Source organism: Aspergillus terreus, genomic scaffold (assembly GCF_000149615.1).
Source record: "Aspergillus terreus NIH2624 scaffold_7 genomic scaffold, whole genome shotgun sequence".
Classification (NCBI taxonomy): domain Eukaryota; kingdom Fungi; phylum Ascomycota; class Eurotiomycetes; order Eurotiales; family Aspergillaceae; genus Aspergillus; species Aspergillus terreus.
Genome location: NT_165930.1, coordinates 179,992 through 195,033, shown reverse-complemented (window position 1 = coordinate 195,033; position 15,042 = coordinate 179,992). Strand labels below are relative to the sequence as shown.

Genomic DNA, 15,042 nt, shown 5'->3' with positions numbered 1-15,042 from the left:
GTTGCTGGGTCGCGCTGCTGGTGGCGTGGTCTGGGGTAGAGATTATTATAAAAGGTGCTGCTTTCATGGATTCCCTTCTCCATCTCATCTGCAACTCCTTTTTCTACTCCTAGTATACCCCATACTCATACTCATACTCATCCCCATACTCCTACTCCCACCGCCACAATGCCCCAGCGCCAGTTCGACCCCAACTTCACCCCCTATGTCATCAACTCCATGGGCCCCAAGACCCCCGAGCGCGCTCGCGTCATTCTGGGGTCTCTGATTCGGCATATCCATGACTTTGCGCGCGAGGTCGAGCTGACACCCGCCGAGTGGATGCTCGGGGTCGAGTTCATCAACTCCATCGGTCAGATCAGCACCCCCATTCGGAATGAATGCCACCGCATCTGCGATGTCATCGGTCTTGAGTCCCTGGTGGACGAGATCGCCAACAAGATCGTCACCGACGATGGCGTCTCTCCCACCTCCAACGTCATCCTGGGCCCCTTCTGGTCGCCCAACGCCCCCTTCCGCAACCTGGGCGACTCCATCATTCAGGATCCCAACCCCAACGGCAAGGTCACCTTCATGCACGGTCGTCTGACCGACATGGAGACCGGCAAGCCCATCGTCGGCGCCGTCCTCGACATCTGGCAGGCCTCCGCCAATGGCCAGTACGATTTCCAGGACCCCAACCAGTCCGAGAACAACCTGCGCGGCAAGTTCCGCTCCAACGAGAACGGCGAGTTCTACTGGTACTGCTACCACCCGACCCCGTACTCGCTGCCCACCGATGGACCGGCAGGTGTGCTCCTCAACCTGATGGACCGCTCTCCCATGCGTCCCGCCCACATTCACCTGATGATCACCCACCCCGACTACGCCACCGTCATCAACCAGATCTATCCCAGCGATGATCCTCATCTCGATATCGACTCCGTGTTTGCGGTGAAGGACGATCTGGTTGTCGACTTCAAGCCCAAGACCGGTGATCCCAAGGCGGAGCTCGATCTGGAGTACAACGTGCGCATGTCGCTGAAGAAGCACCACCCCAATCCCAACTCGGCGCCCCCGGTGTCTTCCTTTGAGCGGTTCAACAAGGACACGAAGAAGACGCAGGAGAAGCTGTAAGTTAGAAAGGGAAGGGTGTACAGTGATTTTTGCATGGTTTAGCGATGATTGCATGATTTCTTTGACTTGTACATATGGTAGACCAATGATCTATTTGAATATTTTCTGAGCTTCGTAGAGCGTTATGCGTAGCTCGATGCTTCGACGGTTCGACGGTTCGATGCTTCTATAGAATTTCCCTTTTGATACTAGTCGCCGTGCACGACCCCGCATTATTATTATCGCTCTAGTTATAGGTGGGATAGTATAGGTGGGGGATATCGACATCACCTACGTACAACGAGACAGGAGTATTACCTATATGAATGATAAAACTGCCGATGAATAGATGGTACGGACAGCTTTTGATCGAGTAGATATCAGTGAAGATATAGGTCTTCTCGCTGTTCCTCAATGTAGTAATGGTGAAGCTATACAATATATATATTATGTAATATCCATCTCTTCAATACGGAAAATGGCCTATTCAGAGTCACTCACTACGGAGTACAAAGAGCATGCCCATTATCAGTCTACTGAAAATGGTCCTCGGTCTGATTCACATGGCTGACGCACATGGCAGCAAGAAGACTTATCCCTTCCCCGTCTGTTCACCGAAGCTTTTGCTCTCCCGCCGGGTATGATTATACCCGCCCGGAAAGGACTTTATCCCTTCTCCACACCCCAGAGTGTCCCCGAGTGTCCCAGAGAGTCCCATGGCTTTCGGCTGTAGAGATGACGATTATCCCGTGTCTGATTGCTTCGTTCTTCCGTTATACTTTTTATGAATTCTGGGGAATAGTTATTCAGACACTGCTGAGTCATTCATTCCTAACCACTGAACTATATACATCCTCTCACCTACTACACTCATACTACTCCCCCATGAACACCTACAGACACTGCGAGTACCAGTCGTTCTGCTTCTGGCACGTATACGGGCTCACACACGTCGTCGGCCCCGTCCACCCATTCCCACCACACTGACCCCAGTGCTGCGCCCCCGCCGTCGCCGTGCTTGATGCCGTAGTCGTGGTGGTGGTAGTAGCCTTGGTAGTGGTGGTCGTCGCAGTCGAGGTCGTCTTCGTCGTCGTCGTCGTCGTCGTCGTCGTAGTGGTACCCCCCGAACCCCCCACAAAGTACGGCTTCAACACCGACAGATAGTTCGTATACCCCGTCCCACTCGGCGGCTCCATGTTAAACATGTACGTCCCCCACCACGGCCCAGCCGCCCACCACGACGCCCCCATCCACACGTCCGCGTTCTGCGCCAGCGCGTCCAGCATCCCCTTCACGGCCGTCGCGCACACGCTGTTCGCGCCGCCCGCAAACTCGCCCAGGAAGCCCTTCTTGCCGTTGTTCTTGAGCCACGTCGTCGCCGCCGCCACGCGCTCCTGGCCGATCGTCCCGCTGACGCATGTCTCCGACGTGCCTGACCCGTCCGAGTCGAGGTACTGGTGCATCTCGTAGACGATCTTGTCTGACGGGTCCGTCAGCGCCTTCAGGTTGTCGTTGACCGTCGCCCAGGTCCAGGCGCCCGAGTACGAGTTGCCCTCCACGAAGATGTACTGGCTGGTCGCGCCAGCGCCGCGGATCGCGTTGATGGCAGCTTGGTTGAGGTTTAGCACCAGCGTCTGGTCCATGTCGTGGTATTCGTTGTCTGGGTTGTTAGTATCTAGATAGAGACCGATTAGGGAGGGGGCGTACTGGTGTCGAAGATGACCTTGTCGTTGGACGCGAACTCCTTCGCTACCGTGGTCCAGAAGGCGGCAAAGTCGCTCGTTGACGAGATGATATTGCCGTAGCTGGGGGGTTAGTTCGTCTACAGACTCTATGGATATGCAGTCTTACTAGCGTCCAAAGTTGTGCGGGTCAATCACCGCGTACGCACCCATATCGGTGATCGCCCTTGACCGTCTGGGCGGGGTTAGCCAGCACATCGAGGTACACCAGCTCCACGCGACTTACAGCCTTCAGATCACCCATGTACGTCGCATCCGCCGCCCCCGTCATCGTACTCGGCACCAGCCGCTCCATCATGAACGCCACGCGGAAGATGTTCATGCCCGCGCTGTGCAGCGTGGCGATGGCCGATGCATCGGGCCAGATGTAGTCCTTGCCCAGGACACCGGGGATGTTGCCCTGGCCGAATTCTGCGCCGGACTCGTTCGAGCCGAACCCTGTGCTGTTAGCATTGTATCCCTCCAGACAATGAACCAGGGTACACGTACAGACAAACGACGAGGCGCGCTTGTTGGGCGCCGCAAGAGCGAGAGGGAGCGCCAGCACGGCGAGCAGCGAGAGCTTCATCGTGACACAATGCCTGTTAGTCTGACAGCGATGCCTCGAACCAAGTCCCTGCCTCTGCCTGTGCCTCCATATATACACCCTCCTCATCGTCTACAAGAGCCAACCAACGGCCCCTCGGTCCGTCCCCCGACCCGCACCCCTTCATATCCACCTATACACATACATCAAACACACCGCATGTGCAATTTCCACCACGGCACACACCCAAACCGGAACGGACACCCGCAGACCAATTCGTCACGGCATATCCTGTCCCCCCGTCGCTTCGGCAGTCACCCGCCCACCCCAGACGCATCCCTGCCCACTGCAGGATGCTGATCCGGGCCTTGCCGGATCGGCAAAGGAGCAGACGCAGCTGGGCCGTGCCTTCAGGCTAATCAGCGCAGTGCAGGCCCTGTCGTGGCCGCGGGGCCTTGCTCCGTCGTCTTGTTCCTGTGCTGGCGGTGGTGGAGGTGGCGTTTTGGCAGACGGACGGGGGTGGAATGCCGACGAAATGCGGAGAAATGCCCGTTCCATCCTGCGGAGTAACTATATTCAGGGGCGTGGGCTGGAAAGGAGGCGTTGAGGCGTTGAGGGCGTCGACGGAGGGATGGCTTCATTTGCCTGTTCGTGATGCTGTTCCGTCGACGGCTCGGCGCTAGGGCTGCTAGTGGCTGGTCCAGGATGAGAGTGCCAATGAAAGCGCTGTCTGGGCCGGGAAAACAAGCCCCAAAAGACGACTTAGATTGCTTAATTGAGGGGTTGAACCATGTGATGTGCTTTAATCTCGACTACATGCAGTGCGTGGGTTACATTCGCTACGCTAAGGGAGAGCAGTGATGAAACAGGATAAAGTCAATTTTGTCACTAATCGCACAGTAACTAACTACAACAAGAAGGCCCGCAGGCAGAAGGGAAGCTAGCGTCCTGGAGAAGATTCTCCTAGACACCCCGCATGGCGTCGCGCCTACAGGCACTGCGAGTAGTAGTCGTTCTGCTTCTGGCAGGTGTACGGCGCGACACAGGTGGTTGGGCCGGTCCAGCCAATACCGCCGCACTGGGCCCAGTGCTGCGCTCCGCCGGTGCTGGTGGACGACGCAGACGTGGTGGTGGTGGTCTTGGTGGTGGTGGTCGTCGTCTTGGTCGCGCTGGTCGTGGTGGTCTTGGAGGTGGCGGTGGTGGACGAGCTGGAGCCGCCGCCAGTCGACCCGCTAAAGGTCGAGCCGATGGGACCCACCTTGATGTTCGAGTACACCACATACGCGTTGGCGTCGTTGGCCTCCACGTCCTTCGGGTCGCCCGAGGAGATGTCGCACGAGCCGCGGGCCACGCCGGGGGTCGTCGAGGGCTTGTCGGTGGGGTAGTTGCTGTCCAGCCAGAGCATGTTGGAGTTGTGGTCGTCCCACAGACTCAGCACGAGCACCATGCCCTCGGCCAGCGCCGCGCCCATACCCTCCATGCCACCGTGCTTGGTGAAGACATCCGTGTCGCCGAAGAGCGTCTTCTGCGCGTTGCAGTAGGCGGTGGTGATCGAGTTGCCCGACACGCCGGACCACGTCGACTCCGAGTTGGGGATGACCTTGCCGTTCTGCACGTAGAAGCGCTTGATCTCGGAGAGCGTGCCGGACGCGGTGCCGTCGTTGGTGAGGAACTGCGTCACCACCGTGATCTTGCTCTTGGTGTCGACCGTCATGCCGGGGCCATAGAAGGTCTTGTTGCCCTGGCGGTACGAGTTGAAGTCGCATCCATCCGGATCGCACGTGCCGCCATACCGGTCGCTGCTGTAGGTGCCGCCGCAGGAGTCGCCCGTGCACATGACCTGACCGGGGGTGTCGCAGGGATGCGGGGTGTACGCGGTGGAGATGCTGTTGGCCTCCCAGATGTCCATCTCAGCGCAGCAGGAGCCGTGGTTGCCGGTGCCGGCGTTGGCGTCATTGGCAGAGGGCTCCCAGCCCTCGACGTTGGCCATGCCGTTGATGAACTTCAAGTCGCGCGGGCACTGCGAGTCACAGTAGCCGGTGCCGTACTAAAATCTGTCAGCATACACGGTATGGTCGACGGAAAGGCACAATGCTCACCTTTGCGCCCGCCTTGTTGGCCGGGTACTTGGCCATGCCACCATCGGCGTCCATGGAGACAAAGTAAACGGCGCCGTTCAGACCGCAGGGGAGATTCGAGACATCCACGTCAAAGGTGAACTCCTGGTTCAGCAGCTTGAACATCTTGTAGGTGCTGTCGTCCTCCATGAGGTACAGACGGGATCCGATGTTCTTTTGCGAAGCCTGGGTGACAAAGTTCAACCGCAGGGAGTTGCCGCTGGTGGTGACACCATACGTGCCAGAGTAGTCCGCACCTTCCAGGGCGCAGTTGGAGGCACAGGTCTCATCATCAGGGCAGAGAGTGGTATCCCAGGTATTGCCAGTATAGCAGTTGTTGTAGCCGTCGACGTTGTGGACCCAGCGCCAGTTGGCGTCAACGACGACCTTGCCGTTGACGGTGGTGCAGCTACCGCCGCTGGTGCAAGTTTGCCAAGTCAAGGAAGGATGGACTTCGGCCTTGGAGGTGCCGACCTGCTGGGCCTGAGAGGCACTCAGGAAGCTGGCCAGCAGGAGGAGCTTCTTGTAGATATCGTAGGTGGAAGGCATGGTGAGGGAGGTATGGAACGGTCAAGACTGAGACTTGGAGGAGGTGATGAGGATGGTCAGGATTGAGCAGAGCGCGGGGGCAACTTCGCCTTTTATGTCGTTCCGTCTTGTTCAGCATCGTGTAGACTGTCCCTGATCAGGCTTCATGGACTCGGACGGCTTCGCGGACCGCATGCCGTCAGAGAAATGAAGACATTGCCCCCCACGGGGAAGACCTCCGCATCCCAAGACGAGGACGCAGCCGACACCAGCAGATGCGGAGGTTGTAGAATCGGCTGCATTTCCCGAGGGTTTGTCCGGCTAAATGGGCGCCCACGAGGTATCTTCATCAAAGTTGCGCCACATAGGTGACTGAGGACAAGCGCCGCGTCGCAAGTAGATGCAGACAAACCCAATTAGGGAAGACGGCGATGTACTGCCGGCACAGCAAATGGACTGCAGAGACCATAGGCTGCGCTAATGCAAGCCTCGGCCATTGTTCGTATCACCCGCCGCCGGTAAATTAGGTGGCGACACGGAAGGCTGGATTGGGCAAGGCCACCACCGTGGCGTGTGAGACCTGCATTCTTCAGACGGACGATGCGGTAGAGGAGTGAATGGCGGAGAGCGTACCCATGATGAGGGGAGATGATGGCGAGAGGAAGAGGAGATGGAGTTTCCGGATTGGGATGCGGGGGACCCTAACCCTGGAAAGCAGCCCTAGCCCTAATCTCGATCTAATCAATCGCGCTGACTCAGCACCGCATGCATCGGGCCATTTTTCTTCCTCCGATCCGCGCGTCGATCTTGATATCATCCCACCTTCATACATACATCGCAATTCATTCCGTTCCGGTCTTTTCAACACCATCCCCCGATTCAACATCATGGACAGCTTCATCCTCACCCTCTCTTGCCCGGACCGCCCCGGCATTGTCCACGCGGTGACGGCCTTCCTCGTCCAGCATAACCTCAACATCATTGACTCATCGCAATTCGGCGACCCCACCTCCCAGCGCTTCTTCATGCGCGTGCATTTCAAGGCCGAATCCAGCGAAAAGCCGTCCGTGGAGGACCTGCGCAAGGCTTTCGAGTCTACCGCTACCGACCTGTCCATGGATTTCCAGGTCGTGCCGGCGGCGCAGAAGACCCGCGTGCTGATCATGGTCTCCAAGATCGGCCACTGTCTGAACGACCTCTTGTTCCGCCAGTCGACTGGTCAATTGGCCATTGAGATCCCTCTGATCGTCTCCAACCACCCCGAATTCGCCGCCCTGGCGGCCACCTACAACATCCCCTTCGTCCACCTCCCCGTCACCGCCGACACCAAGCCGCAGCAGGAGGCGCAGGTGCTCGAGCTCATCCGCGAGCACAACATCGACCTGGTCGTGCTCGCCCGGTACATGCAGGTGCTGTCGCCCACCCTCTGCGAGGCCATGTCCGGCCGCATCATCAACATCCACCACAGCTTCCTTCCCTCCTTCAAGGGCGCCAAGCCCTACCACCAGGCCTACGACCGCGGCGTCAAGATCATCGGTGCCACCGCCCACTTCGTCACCAGCGACCTCGACGAGGGTCCGATCATCGAGCAGAACGTCGTCCGCGTCAACCACTCCATGAGCCCGAAGGAGCTCACCCACGCCGGCAGCAACGTCGAAAGCAACGTGCTGGCTACCGCCGTGAAGTACGTGACCGAGCGCCGGGTGCTGTTGAACGGACACAAGACGGTCGTGTTCAACTGAGCCAACCCTGAAAAAGTATATATGCGGGAATTCTTGTTATATGCGTTATATCCGGGCGGACCATAGACCATCCTAATGTTACGGCATGTGCATCACAGTTGGATCCCCTCGAACGGGTAGTAATCCTCCTCTCCGGCCCACTGTGCCTCATGTAGCGACTCGCCCATCTGCGCTGCGTCCATGCCGGCCATGACGTCCCTAGAACTGTTAGCGCCGCCCCGTCTGCACGAAAAGACCAACATACTCATCTGTAGCCAACACCTCCAACCCGGGCACGCAATCCACCAACGCATACAACACATAGCTCCCGACAAACGCCCACGTAAACCCGATCCCCGCCTCGACCATCTGCACCCACAGCTGGCGCCAGTTGCCGTCGAAGAGACAACCCCCAGCGATGACGGTCGCCCCGTCGTAGGCAGCCACCTCGCGCTGGGCAAACAAGCCCGTGACGATCGTCCCAAGAAACCCGCCCAGACAATGCGTGGCGAATGTGTCCCCGTTATCGACCCAGCGCCAGCGCGCCGCGCGCTTCGTGAACTTGATCCGTAGGGCCTGCCGCCCCAGCACGGCGCCGAGCACCCCAAACCCAACCGCGGTGTTCATATCGACGAAGCCTGCGCTAGGCGTGATAAGCACCAGCCCCGCGATCGCGCCCAGGAACGTGCTGTCGAGACTCCACTTCCCCGTGTCGTAGTAGGTCAGTCCGGCCCAGGTGAGCGCGCCCGACGCCGCGCAGAGATTCGTCACGCATGCCGCCATGACGCTCTTGAAGTTCAGCGCGAGGGTCGTCCCCGCGTCGAACGCCAGCCACGCGTTCCAGATGATGATCAGCGCGAGCAGCTGGCACAGCGCGTTGTGCGGCCGGTGCAGCCGCAGATGCTGCGGTGTGCGTGTTGCCGACCGTCGCGACCGGAAGAGAGGGTACGAGAGGTAGACGCTCATGGCGGTGGCCGTGGCGCCGCTGCAGATGTGCACGGGCGTGCCGCCGGCGAAGTCGAGAGCGCCGAGATTCGCGAGGAAGCCGTTGTCGGACCAGACCATGTGCGCGAGGGGGGCGTAGATGAAGGTGCTCCAGAGCTGGGGAGTCTGGGTTAGTTGGGGGCTTACACGCGCTGTTCAGGACAGACGTACGAAGATGAAGGGGATCAAGGGCAGGAGACGGCCGCGCTCACAGGCGCCGCCGATGGCGATCGCGCAGACTGTCGCGCAGAAGATGAGCTGGAACTCGGAGAAGAGGATCTCCGGGATGGTGCCCATCGGTTGCGAGAGCACGCCGATGTGGAAGGCTTTGTCGAGGCCGCCAAAGAACGCGTTGCCCTCGCTGTACGCCAGCGAGTAGCCGATCATCCACCACTGGATCGAACATACCGCGACGGCCAGCAGGCCTGGGTAGAACGAGGCGAGACTGTTGAAGCGGGTGGAATAGCCCGAGTAGGCGAGTCCCACGGCGGGGATGATCAGCCAGCAGAAGACACTGCAGACAAGGATGAAGAGGGTGTCGATTTTGGAACACGCCTCCCACGCAGCTTGGACGGACATTGCGATTGTGAGAATGAGATGAGATGCCATGCTCGTGAGAGTGTGGTCTATATAGGTGGGTGCCTACAAGCGCCTACGTTGATAAGAGGTATAACATCTATTGGGTGCTCTTATCATCCGCAGGGGATCAGCACATCGTGTATGAAGGCGCTTTAGCTGAGAATGGCAGGTCGATCCTATGCCCCTCGATATGAGATATTCTTATTGTCTTGATTACAGAATTGCTCTGTTGATCCTGTCGGCGAGGGTATAAAATCCTTGAATGGTATGGACCTCGCGGTGAATTGAATCCAGACATGCCACCTTGAAGACAATATACATTCTTTAACCACACTGCATTGAAGGGTACTCTGATATTGAAGAAAGAACTTCACCAGAATGGACTTTACTTCACTTAAGACTTCACAGGCCTAAGGTATATCTCCCACCTACCTTCCGGCCATCTCGCTCACATCTCCAACAACCATCACCGTATACTACCAAAAGTGTCAAGGCACCTAGTGGTACGTAAGGCAGTCGAGATCTGCCAAAGATGACACACACACCTGAAGACCCACGGAAGGTCACAATGACCAAACACCAGTGGCAAAGATTCCTTCAATGGCTGAGGATTGAAATCAACCTTACGAACAATCGGCAGCGACATGGCCACAAATAGATGGAGTTCGCGGAGCTCATCGAAACCATCAGGTCAGGAGCCCAGGCCAGGGTCATGCTTTGAAAATGGGCATGCTGCCCTGTCGACCCGAGAACTTAAGCGCAAAGTTCATGCGTCTTCGGGGTTGATATCGACCAGGATATTAGCCCAGAAGACCTGCGGCGATTTACAGATTGGATACGCACGTTCCGGACAATGTGTCTTTGTCGCTGGAGGGAGTGTACTCGGCAGACTCCACCTACCTGATCCTAACTGCTGCGTACTCAGTCTTTTCGAAGCTGTCCGGTATCAGAGGTTACACCCTCATAAAAGAGGTTCGTGGTCCCAACATGCGCGCATCGGTTCCTCTGGCGAGCCCTTCGGGCAGAAGGAGAACGTCCCGTTTTCGAAGCAGCCCAAAAAGAAGGTATGTCAATGACATTCCCATAACTTGGATCTACCAGCCTCTAATGCAACCATGCGATTAGTTCCTGTGCCGAGGTACCGTCGGCTGGTGGATGCGATTCATCAATTTACTGGCGTCGGACTTTGGCAGGACATGGCCTTGCCGCTGGTTAGCATAGAGCGGCTTCTTTCCATCTCACTTATGGTGAACAAGACCGGTACAGATCTTGAAATCCGTCTGACTGGGAGCGTTCGAGAGCTCGAGAAAGTCTTGCGAACCTCGACGGTTCCAAAAGTCTTATCAAACGGCGCGCCAGCGACCGCCTATTTCAAGACCGCCTGGAAACCCAGTACAAGAGTCAACAATGGTATCTTTCATCATATTCATGCACAAACAGCGTAATTCATTCCTATATTCTGGATATCCGTATCACACACGTGCGACATTTCCCGCAACCACATCGTAGTAAATGTTCATCGACGGTCCCTTGGTCTCGGAGTACGCCACTCCCAGCCAGCGATGGACGTTCTTGGTTTGCGAGATATCCACATTGGGACTACACGGGTTAGTATGCATATTTCAAGTAGACCCAAGCGCAACTTACAATTTCGCCTTGAGTTCATCCTTGTACCGACTCGCCTGGTCCTCCCAGCCCATGTACTGGAAGAATTCCACTAGAGCATCCGCAATGAACCCGTCATTAATCCCCAGCAGCGGGAAGTAGATCTGGGGCGGCGCCAACTCAGCCGTCCCCGGCTTCATGGCATAGTTGATACCGAACGGCAGACGCTCCGCGTCCAGCGTCTCGCAGGCCTCATCGCCCAACTTCAGCGTCTTGGCCAGCGTCTCCACCATCTCCAGGCCTTTCATCGTGCCCTCGTCTTTCAGCAAGCCGCCCAGCGTCCAGTAGTCGCGGATCAAGGACAGGTCCATGCGGAAGGTGGCCAGGTACACCTTCAGCCGGGACAGCATGGGGTCGATACAATCGACGCCGATGAGGCCGGTCAGGGGCGGGGTAATGCTGGCGTCGGTGGGCACGCGCGGGCGCAAAAAGTCCTTCAGCGACGACAGCGCCGTCCGCAGCGGCGCGTCTTTGTGGTATACCTCCATCTGCTCGATCGCCGCAAAGGTGAGGTCGAACAGCGGCGTTTCGGTGACGAGCCCCTTCGGGATGGTGGAGAAGTAGACTTTGGGAATGACCTCGCCGTCTTTGAGGTCGAGCGACGTGCAGACGATGTTGTGGCTCTCCTTGATGAGCTTGGTGGTGGCGACGGCGCACTGCGCGCGGTCGAGCCCGACCTGCGCGTTGAAGTGGTCGAACAAGCGCAGGTCGACGTGCGGCAGCAGCGTCGCGAGATTCTTGAGGAGTTCACGGTCGCCGAAGCTGTTGAGCGGGTCGCGCGCGGTGCCGGCGAGCGGCCCGATCGCCTGCAATCCGAGCCGGCAGATCGTTTTGGACTTGTCGATCTTGACGCTGATCTCCAGCGGATGGCCGCCGTGGGAGAGGCCGCTGATGTACTCGGGCTCGACGCCCGGGCGGCGGAAGGGGCCCAGACTGGGCAGGATGTATTTGTGGTAGAAGGCGAGGTACTTGTACTGCAGATGCACGCTGTAATCGCACTGTTCGAGGACGCGGTTGAGCGTCTCCGCCGTGTTTTGCCACCACAGTTCCTGGTCGTAATTGGGGAAGCCGAGCGCCTGGCTCAGGATCTGCCAGGGCCGGGGATCTTTGCTGTCTGATGGGGGGAGCATGGTTGTGGTGGGTGGTGGGGAGTCGATGGGATGTCAAGTACTGTATGTATGTAGTATGTATGTATGTACTGTAAGTGGGCGCAGCTGCGGAGGGCTAGAACCGACTTATATAGCCATCGGTGGAGAAGATTGCTTTTGCAAAAGCAAACCTGCCCCAAGGCCAATTCCAATCGCCAACCAGGCACCCATGTACGCGATCGCTGCACTAAGCTCCATCTTGACGTGGGTGTGCAACCGCCGCCACGCTGGATACGTCGAATGTTTGCGCTGGATGAGCGGAGGCGTCCTCGAACATGTCGAATCAGCGTGATGAGAGCGACCTGGCTAGGTCCACGTCTGCATCTAATCCCGGGATGCCATGCAGCCAACGACACTATCGATTTGCCTGCGGTCGATGGCGAGTCTGACTGGGCCGGGGCATTCTCCATGTCCGACTATATGCAGGGGACGAACTATCGACTTGCTTGACGTTCGGGTTATTGACCAGACGCAGGGGATGCAGCCGAGCTTATCGATTGGTGTATAATTGTACGATAGATAATAGTGCATTTATTGGAGGAGTAACTGCCGTGGTGTTGTCGTTGTTGTCGTCGATGATGATAATGATGGCGTTGTATAGAACAGGTGACTCGCTCAACCCTAAGTGATGCATTCATCTCACTCACCATCATCATGACTCTACATAGCGATTAACCGGGTGACATTCGTAATGACATAGAGATGAATTCACACGTGTCACCCGTCAGAAGCGTACTTGCCTCTATTCTATCTCACCTTCCTCTTCTCTCACCTTCTCGCACATCCCATCCTCTCCCCTCTCTTCCTCTCTTCAATGAACGCATCTCGCAGACGTCCATTAACGCTCCCTGCTGCAACTACCATGACCAGATATAACAATTACAACGACTGGGACGATGACAACGAGGAGCTCGATGAACTCGACGAGCTGGAAGAGCTCGACGACATAATGGAAGCAACCGGTTCCAGTGAGTATATCCCGTTCTATCCTGCATCCACACTGACCGCAAAGGCGACTCCGAGCGCAAGGACTACGCTCCGCGCGGCTCCATCTGTGATGTCTACAATCTCTACCAGACCAAGCCTGACGCGTGTGGCCAAACATCGTGGTCGAAGAAACCCCAGAAGATGGACGCTCCTGTGGAGAACTCCGAATCAAGCGAGTACGCCCTCATCGTCCGCAATGTCAAGTGCTACGACGGCCGTCGCAGCCTCAACATCTACTCCATCGTTGTCCAGAGCGCACTCCTCAAGACCTTCCTCGAGGACCTCTTTGAGGGATACCCCGGGGTGACGGTGACGCTCGAGCGCCTCGAGTTCAAACGGCCGTTTAAACCCTTCGTCCACCGGTGGGAGAGCTTCGTGCAGGCTCGCGACAAGGTGACCGACGCCACGACCAAGGCCCACGTCGACCTGCTCTATCGAGTGTTGGAGGAGGAGCTGGGTGAGGTGATTGCCCGCAAGAACGACCTGATCCAGAACGGCGTGATCACGCACGACCTGGTATGGACACTCTTCGAGCCGGACGCGGTCGTGTACACGCACGCAACTGGCCACGAGCAGGCCCTCAAGTTCACCGCAGGCACTTCCAACAACAGCGCGGGATTCCTAGTGGCCGCCAGCTCTATCGACTACAATGGTCAGCAATTCGGCTTCCGAGGAGAGAGCATAGACATTCCCATGTACGAGGGAACCGTGCCCATCACCTCGCTGCCTGTGTACCCGCTGCAGTACCACCCCGAAGAAGCCGCGACCCGACAGCGCCTGATCGCTCGGGGTGCGCGCTGGGAGCAGCTCAAAGGCTACCATTACAAGCAGTATGAGGGCCCTTCCACCACCAGCTTCTTGAACAGGACGGTCAACTTCAGGACGCAGACCCGCATTATCATCGATGCCGAGGCCTACTGCACATTTGGGCCGGTCAGGGGCACCCGCGTGTTCGCACCGTTCTCAGACGAACTGGACGACGCGGGCCGCCTGCTAGCTACGCCCACCGTGCGCGGCTACTCGCTGGCGAACAAGAAGTGGGCCGAATTTAACCTCGATGGCGTGCGGGAGATCGAGTGGAATCCCCGTGCGTTTGACTCGCTGGTCCTGCCACAAGGACAGCAGCATCTGAAACAGCTGGTTCTGGCCTGTGCCACGGCGCAGTCTAAGCGTCGGGATACCTTCGACGATGTAGTCCCCGGCAAAGGCCGCGGCATCATCCTGCAACTCAGCGGGCCGCCCGGTGTTGGCAAGACACTGACGGCGGAGAGCGTGGCTGAGACGATGCGTGTGCCGCTGTATGCGCTCAGCGCCGAAGATCTGGGCACCGAGGCCATGGACGTGGAAGCAAACTTGAAGAACATCCTACAAATGGTCCCCAAATGGGGCGCGGTTCTCTTGCTGGACGAGGCGGATGTGTTCATGGAGCCGCGCGACTCGGCTGACCTGGGTCGCAACGCGCTCGTGTCTATCTTCTTGCGAATGCTGGAGTACTACGAGGTGTGTATACCTTCAGAGGAAGTCGGGGGAAACTGACCGTCATGATGTAGGGTATTCTGTTCCTCACTACCAACCGCGCGGATCATATCGATCCGGCGTTTGAGTCCCGCATCCATGTGTCGCTGCGTTATTCTGAGCTGGACGCGGCTGCCCGGCGCCAGATCTGGGCTCAGTTCGTGGGCCAGCACAGTGGGTTCACAGAGGACCAGCTGGACGACATCGCCACCGAGCGTCTGAACGGAAGAGAGATCAAGAATGTGATCAAGACGGCGCATCTTTTGGCACTGGCGCAGGAGTCGGAGCTGAAGTACGAGCATGTGGATGCTGTTCTGAGCCTGCGAGCGTTCAATCCAGTATAGGACTGGCTTTGTAGGCAGTTACTCAGGTTCTCCCGCGCTGCTTCCGAGCACAAGACGATGTTTATGAGAATGTTTCCTATCAATGGCATTA

The 15,042-nt window shown here is 57.6% G+C and overlaps 7 protein-coding genes across 7 annotated transcripts; 3 read left to right on the top strand and 4 right to left on the bottom strand.

Moving 5' to 3' along the window:
- Positions 1-168: 168 nt before the first annotated feature.
- ATEG_05004 (putative catechol dioxygenase) lies at positions 169-1,472 on the top strand (the record flags this gene model as incomplete). Its single annotated transcript, XM_001214182.1, has 2 exons — positions 169-1,112; positions 1,445-1,472. 2 exons carry the CDS (start codon positions 169-171, stop codon positions 1,470-1,472), a joined length of 972 nt encoding a protein of 323 aa, XP_001214182.1.
- Positions 1,473-1,988: 516 nt separating this feature from the next.
- On the bottom strand, positions 1,989-3,405 carry egl2 (putative endoglucanase; the record flags this gene model as incomplete). The annotated part of the gene is made up of 4 exons (XM_001214181.1): positions 1,989-2,755; positions 2,803-2,900; positions 2,987-3,275; positions 3,327-3,405. 4 exons carry the CDS (start codon positions 3,403-3,405, stop codon positions 1,989-1,991), a joined length of 1,233 nt encoding a protein of 410 aa, XP_001214181.1.
- Positions 3,406-4,351: 946 nt separating this feature from the next.
- Positions 4,352-6,029, bottom strand: cbhB (putative 1,4-beta-D-glucan-cellobiohydrolyase; the record flags this gene model as incomplete). The annotated part of the gene is made up of 2 exons (XM_001214180.1): positions 4,352-5,410; positions 5,463-6,029. The coding sequence occupies 2 exons, from the start codon at positions 6,027-6,029 to the stop codon at positions 4,352-4,354; spliced, it is 1,626 nt and encodes a 541-aa protein (XP_001214180.1).
- An 866-nt stretch (positions 6,030-6,895) lies between these two features.
- On the top strand, positions 6,896-7,750 carry ATEG_05001 (formyltetrahydrofolate deformylase; the record flags this gene model as incomplete). The annotated part of the gene is made up of 1 exon (XM_001214179.1): positions 6,896-7,750. One exon carries the CDS (start codon positions 6,896-6,898, stop codon positions 7,748-7,750), a length of 855 nt encoding a protein of 284 aa, XP_001214179.1.
- Positions 7,751-7,842: 92 nt separating this feature from the next.
- On the bottom strand, positions 7,843-9,292 carry ATEG_05000 (ammonium transporter; the record flags this gene model as incomplete). The annotated part of the gene is made up of 4 exons (XM_001214178.1): positions 7,843-7,972; positions 8,046-8,830; positions 8,885-9,106; positions 9,200-9,292. 4 exons carry the CDS (start codon positions 9,290-9,292, stop codon positions 7,843-7,845), a joined length of 1,230 nt encoding a protein of 409 aa, XP_001214178.1.
- Positions 9,293-10,764: 1,472 nt separating this feature from the next.
- ATEG_04999 (uncharacterized protein) lies at positions 10,765-12,087 on the bottom strand (the record flags this gene model as incomplete). Its single annotated transcript, XM_001214177.1, has 2 exons — positions 10,765-10,891; positions 10,940-12,087. 2 exons carry the CDS (start codon positions 12,085-12,087, stop codon positions 10,765-10,767), a joined length of 1,275 nt encoding a protein of 424 aa, XP_001214177.1.
- An 880-nt stretch (positions 12,088-12,967) lies between these two features.
- ATEG_04998 (ATP-binding protein) lies at positions 12,968-14,951 on the top strand (the record flags this gene model as incomplete). Its single annotated transcript, XM_001214176.1, has 3 exons — positions 12,968-13,073; positions 13,118-14,592; positions 14,643-14,951. 3 exons carry the CDS (start codon positions 12,968-12,970, stop codon positions 14,949-14,951), a joined length of 1,890 nt encoding a protein of 629 aa, XP_001214176.1.
- Between the last annotated feature and the right edge of the window lie 91 nt (positions 14,952-15,042).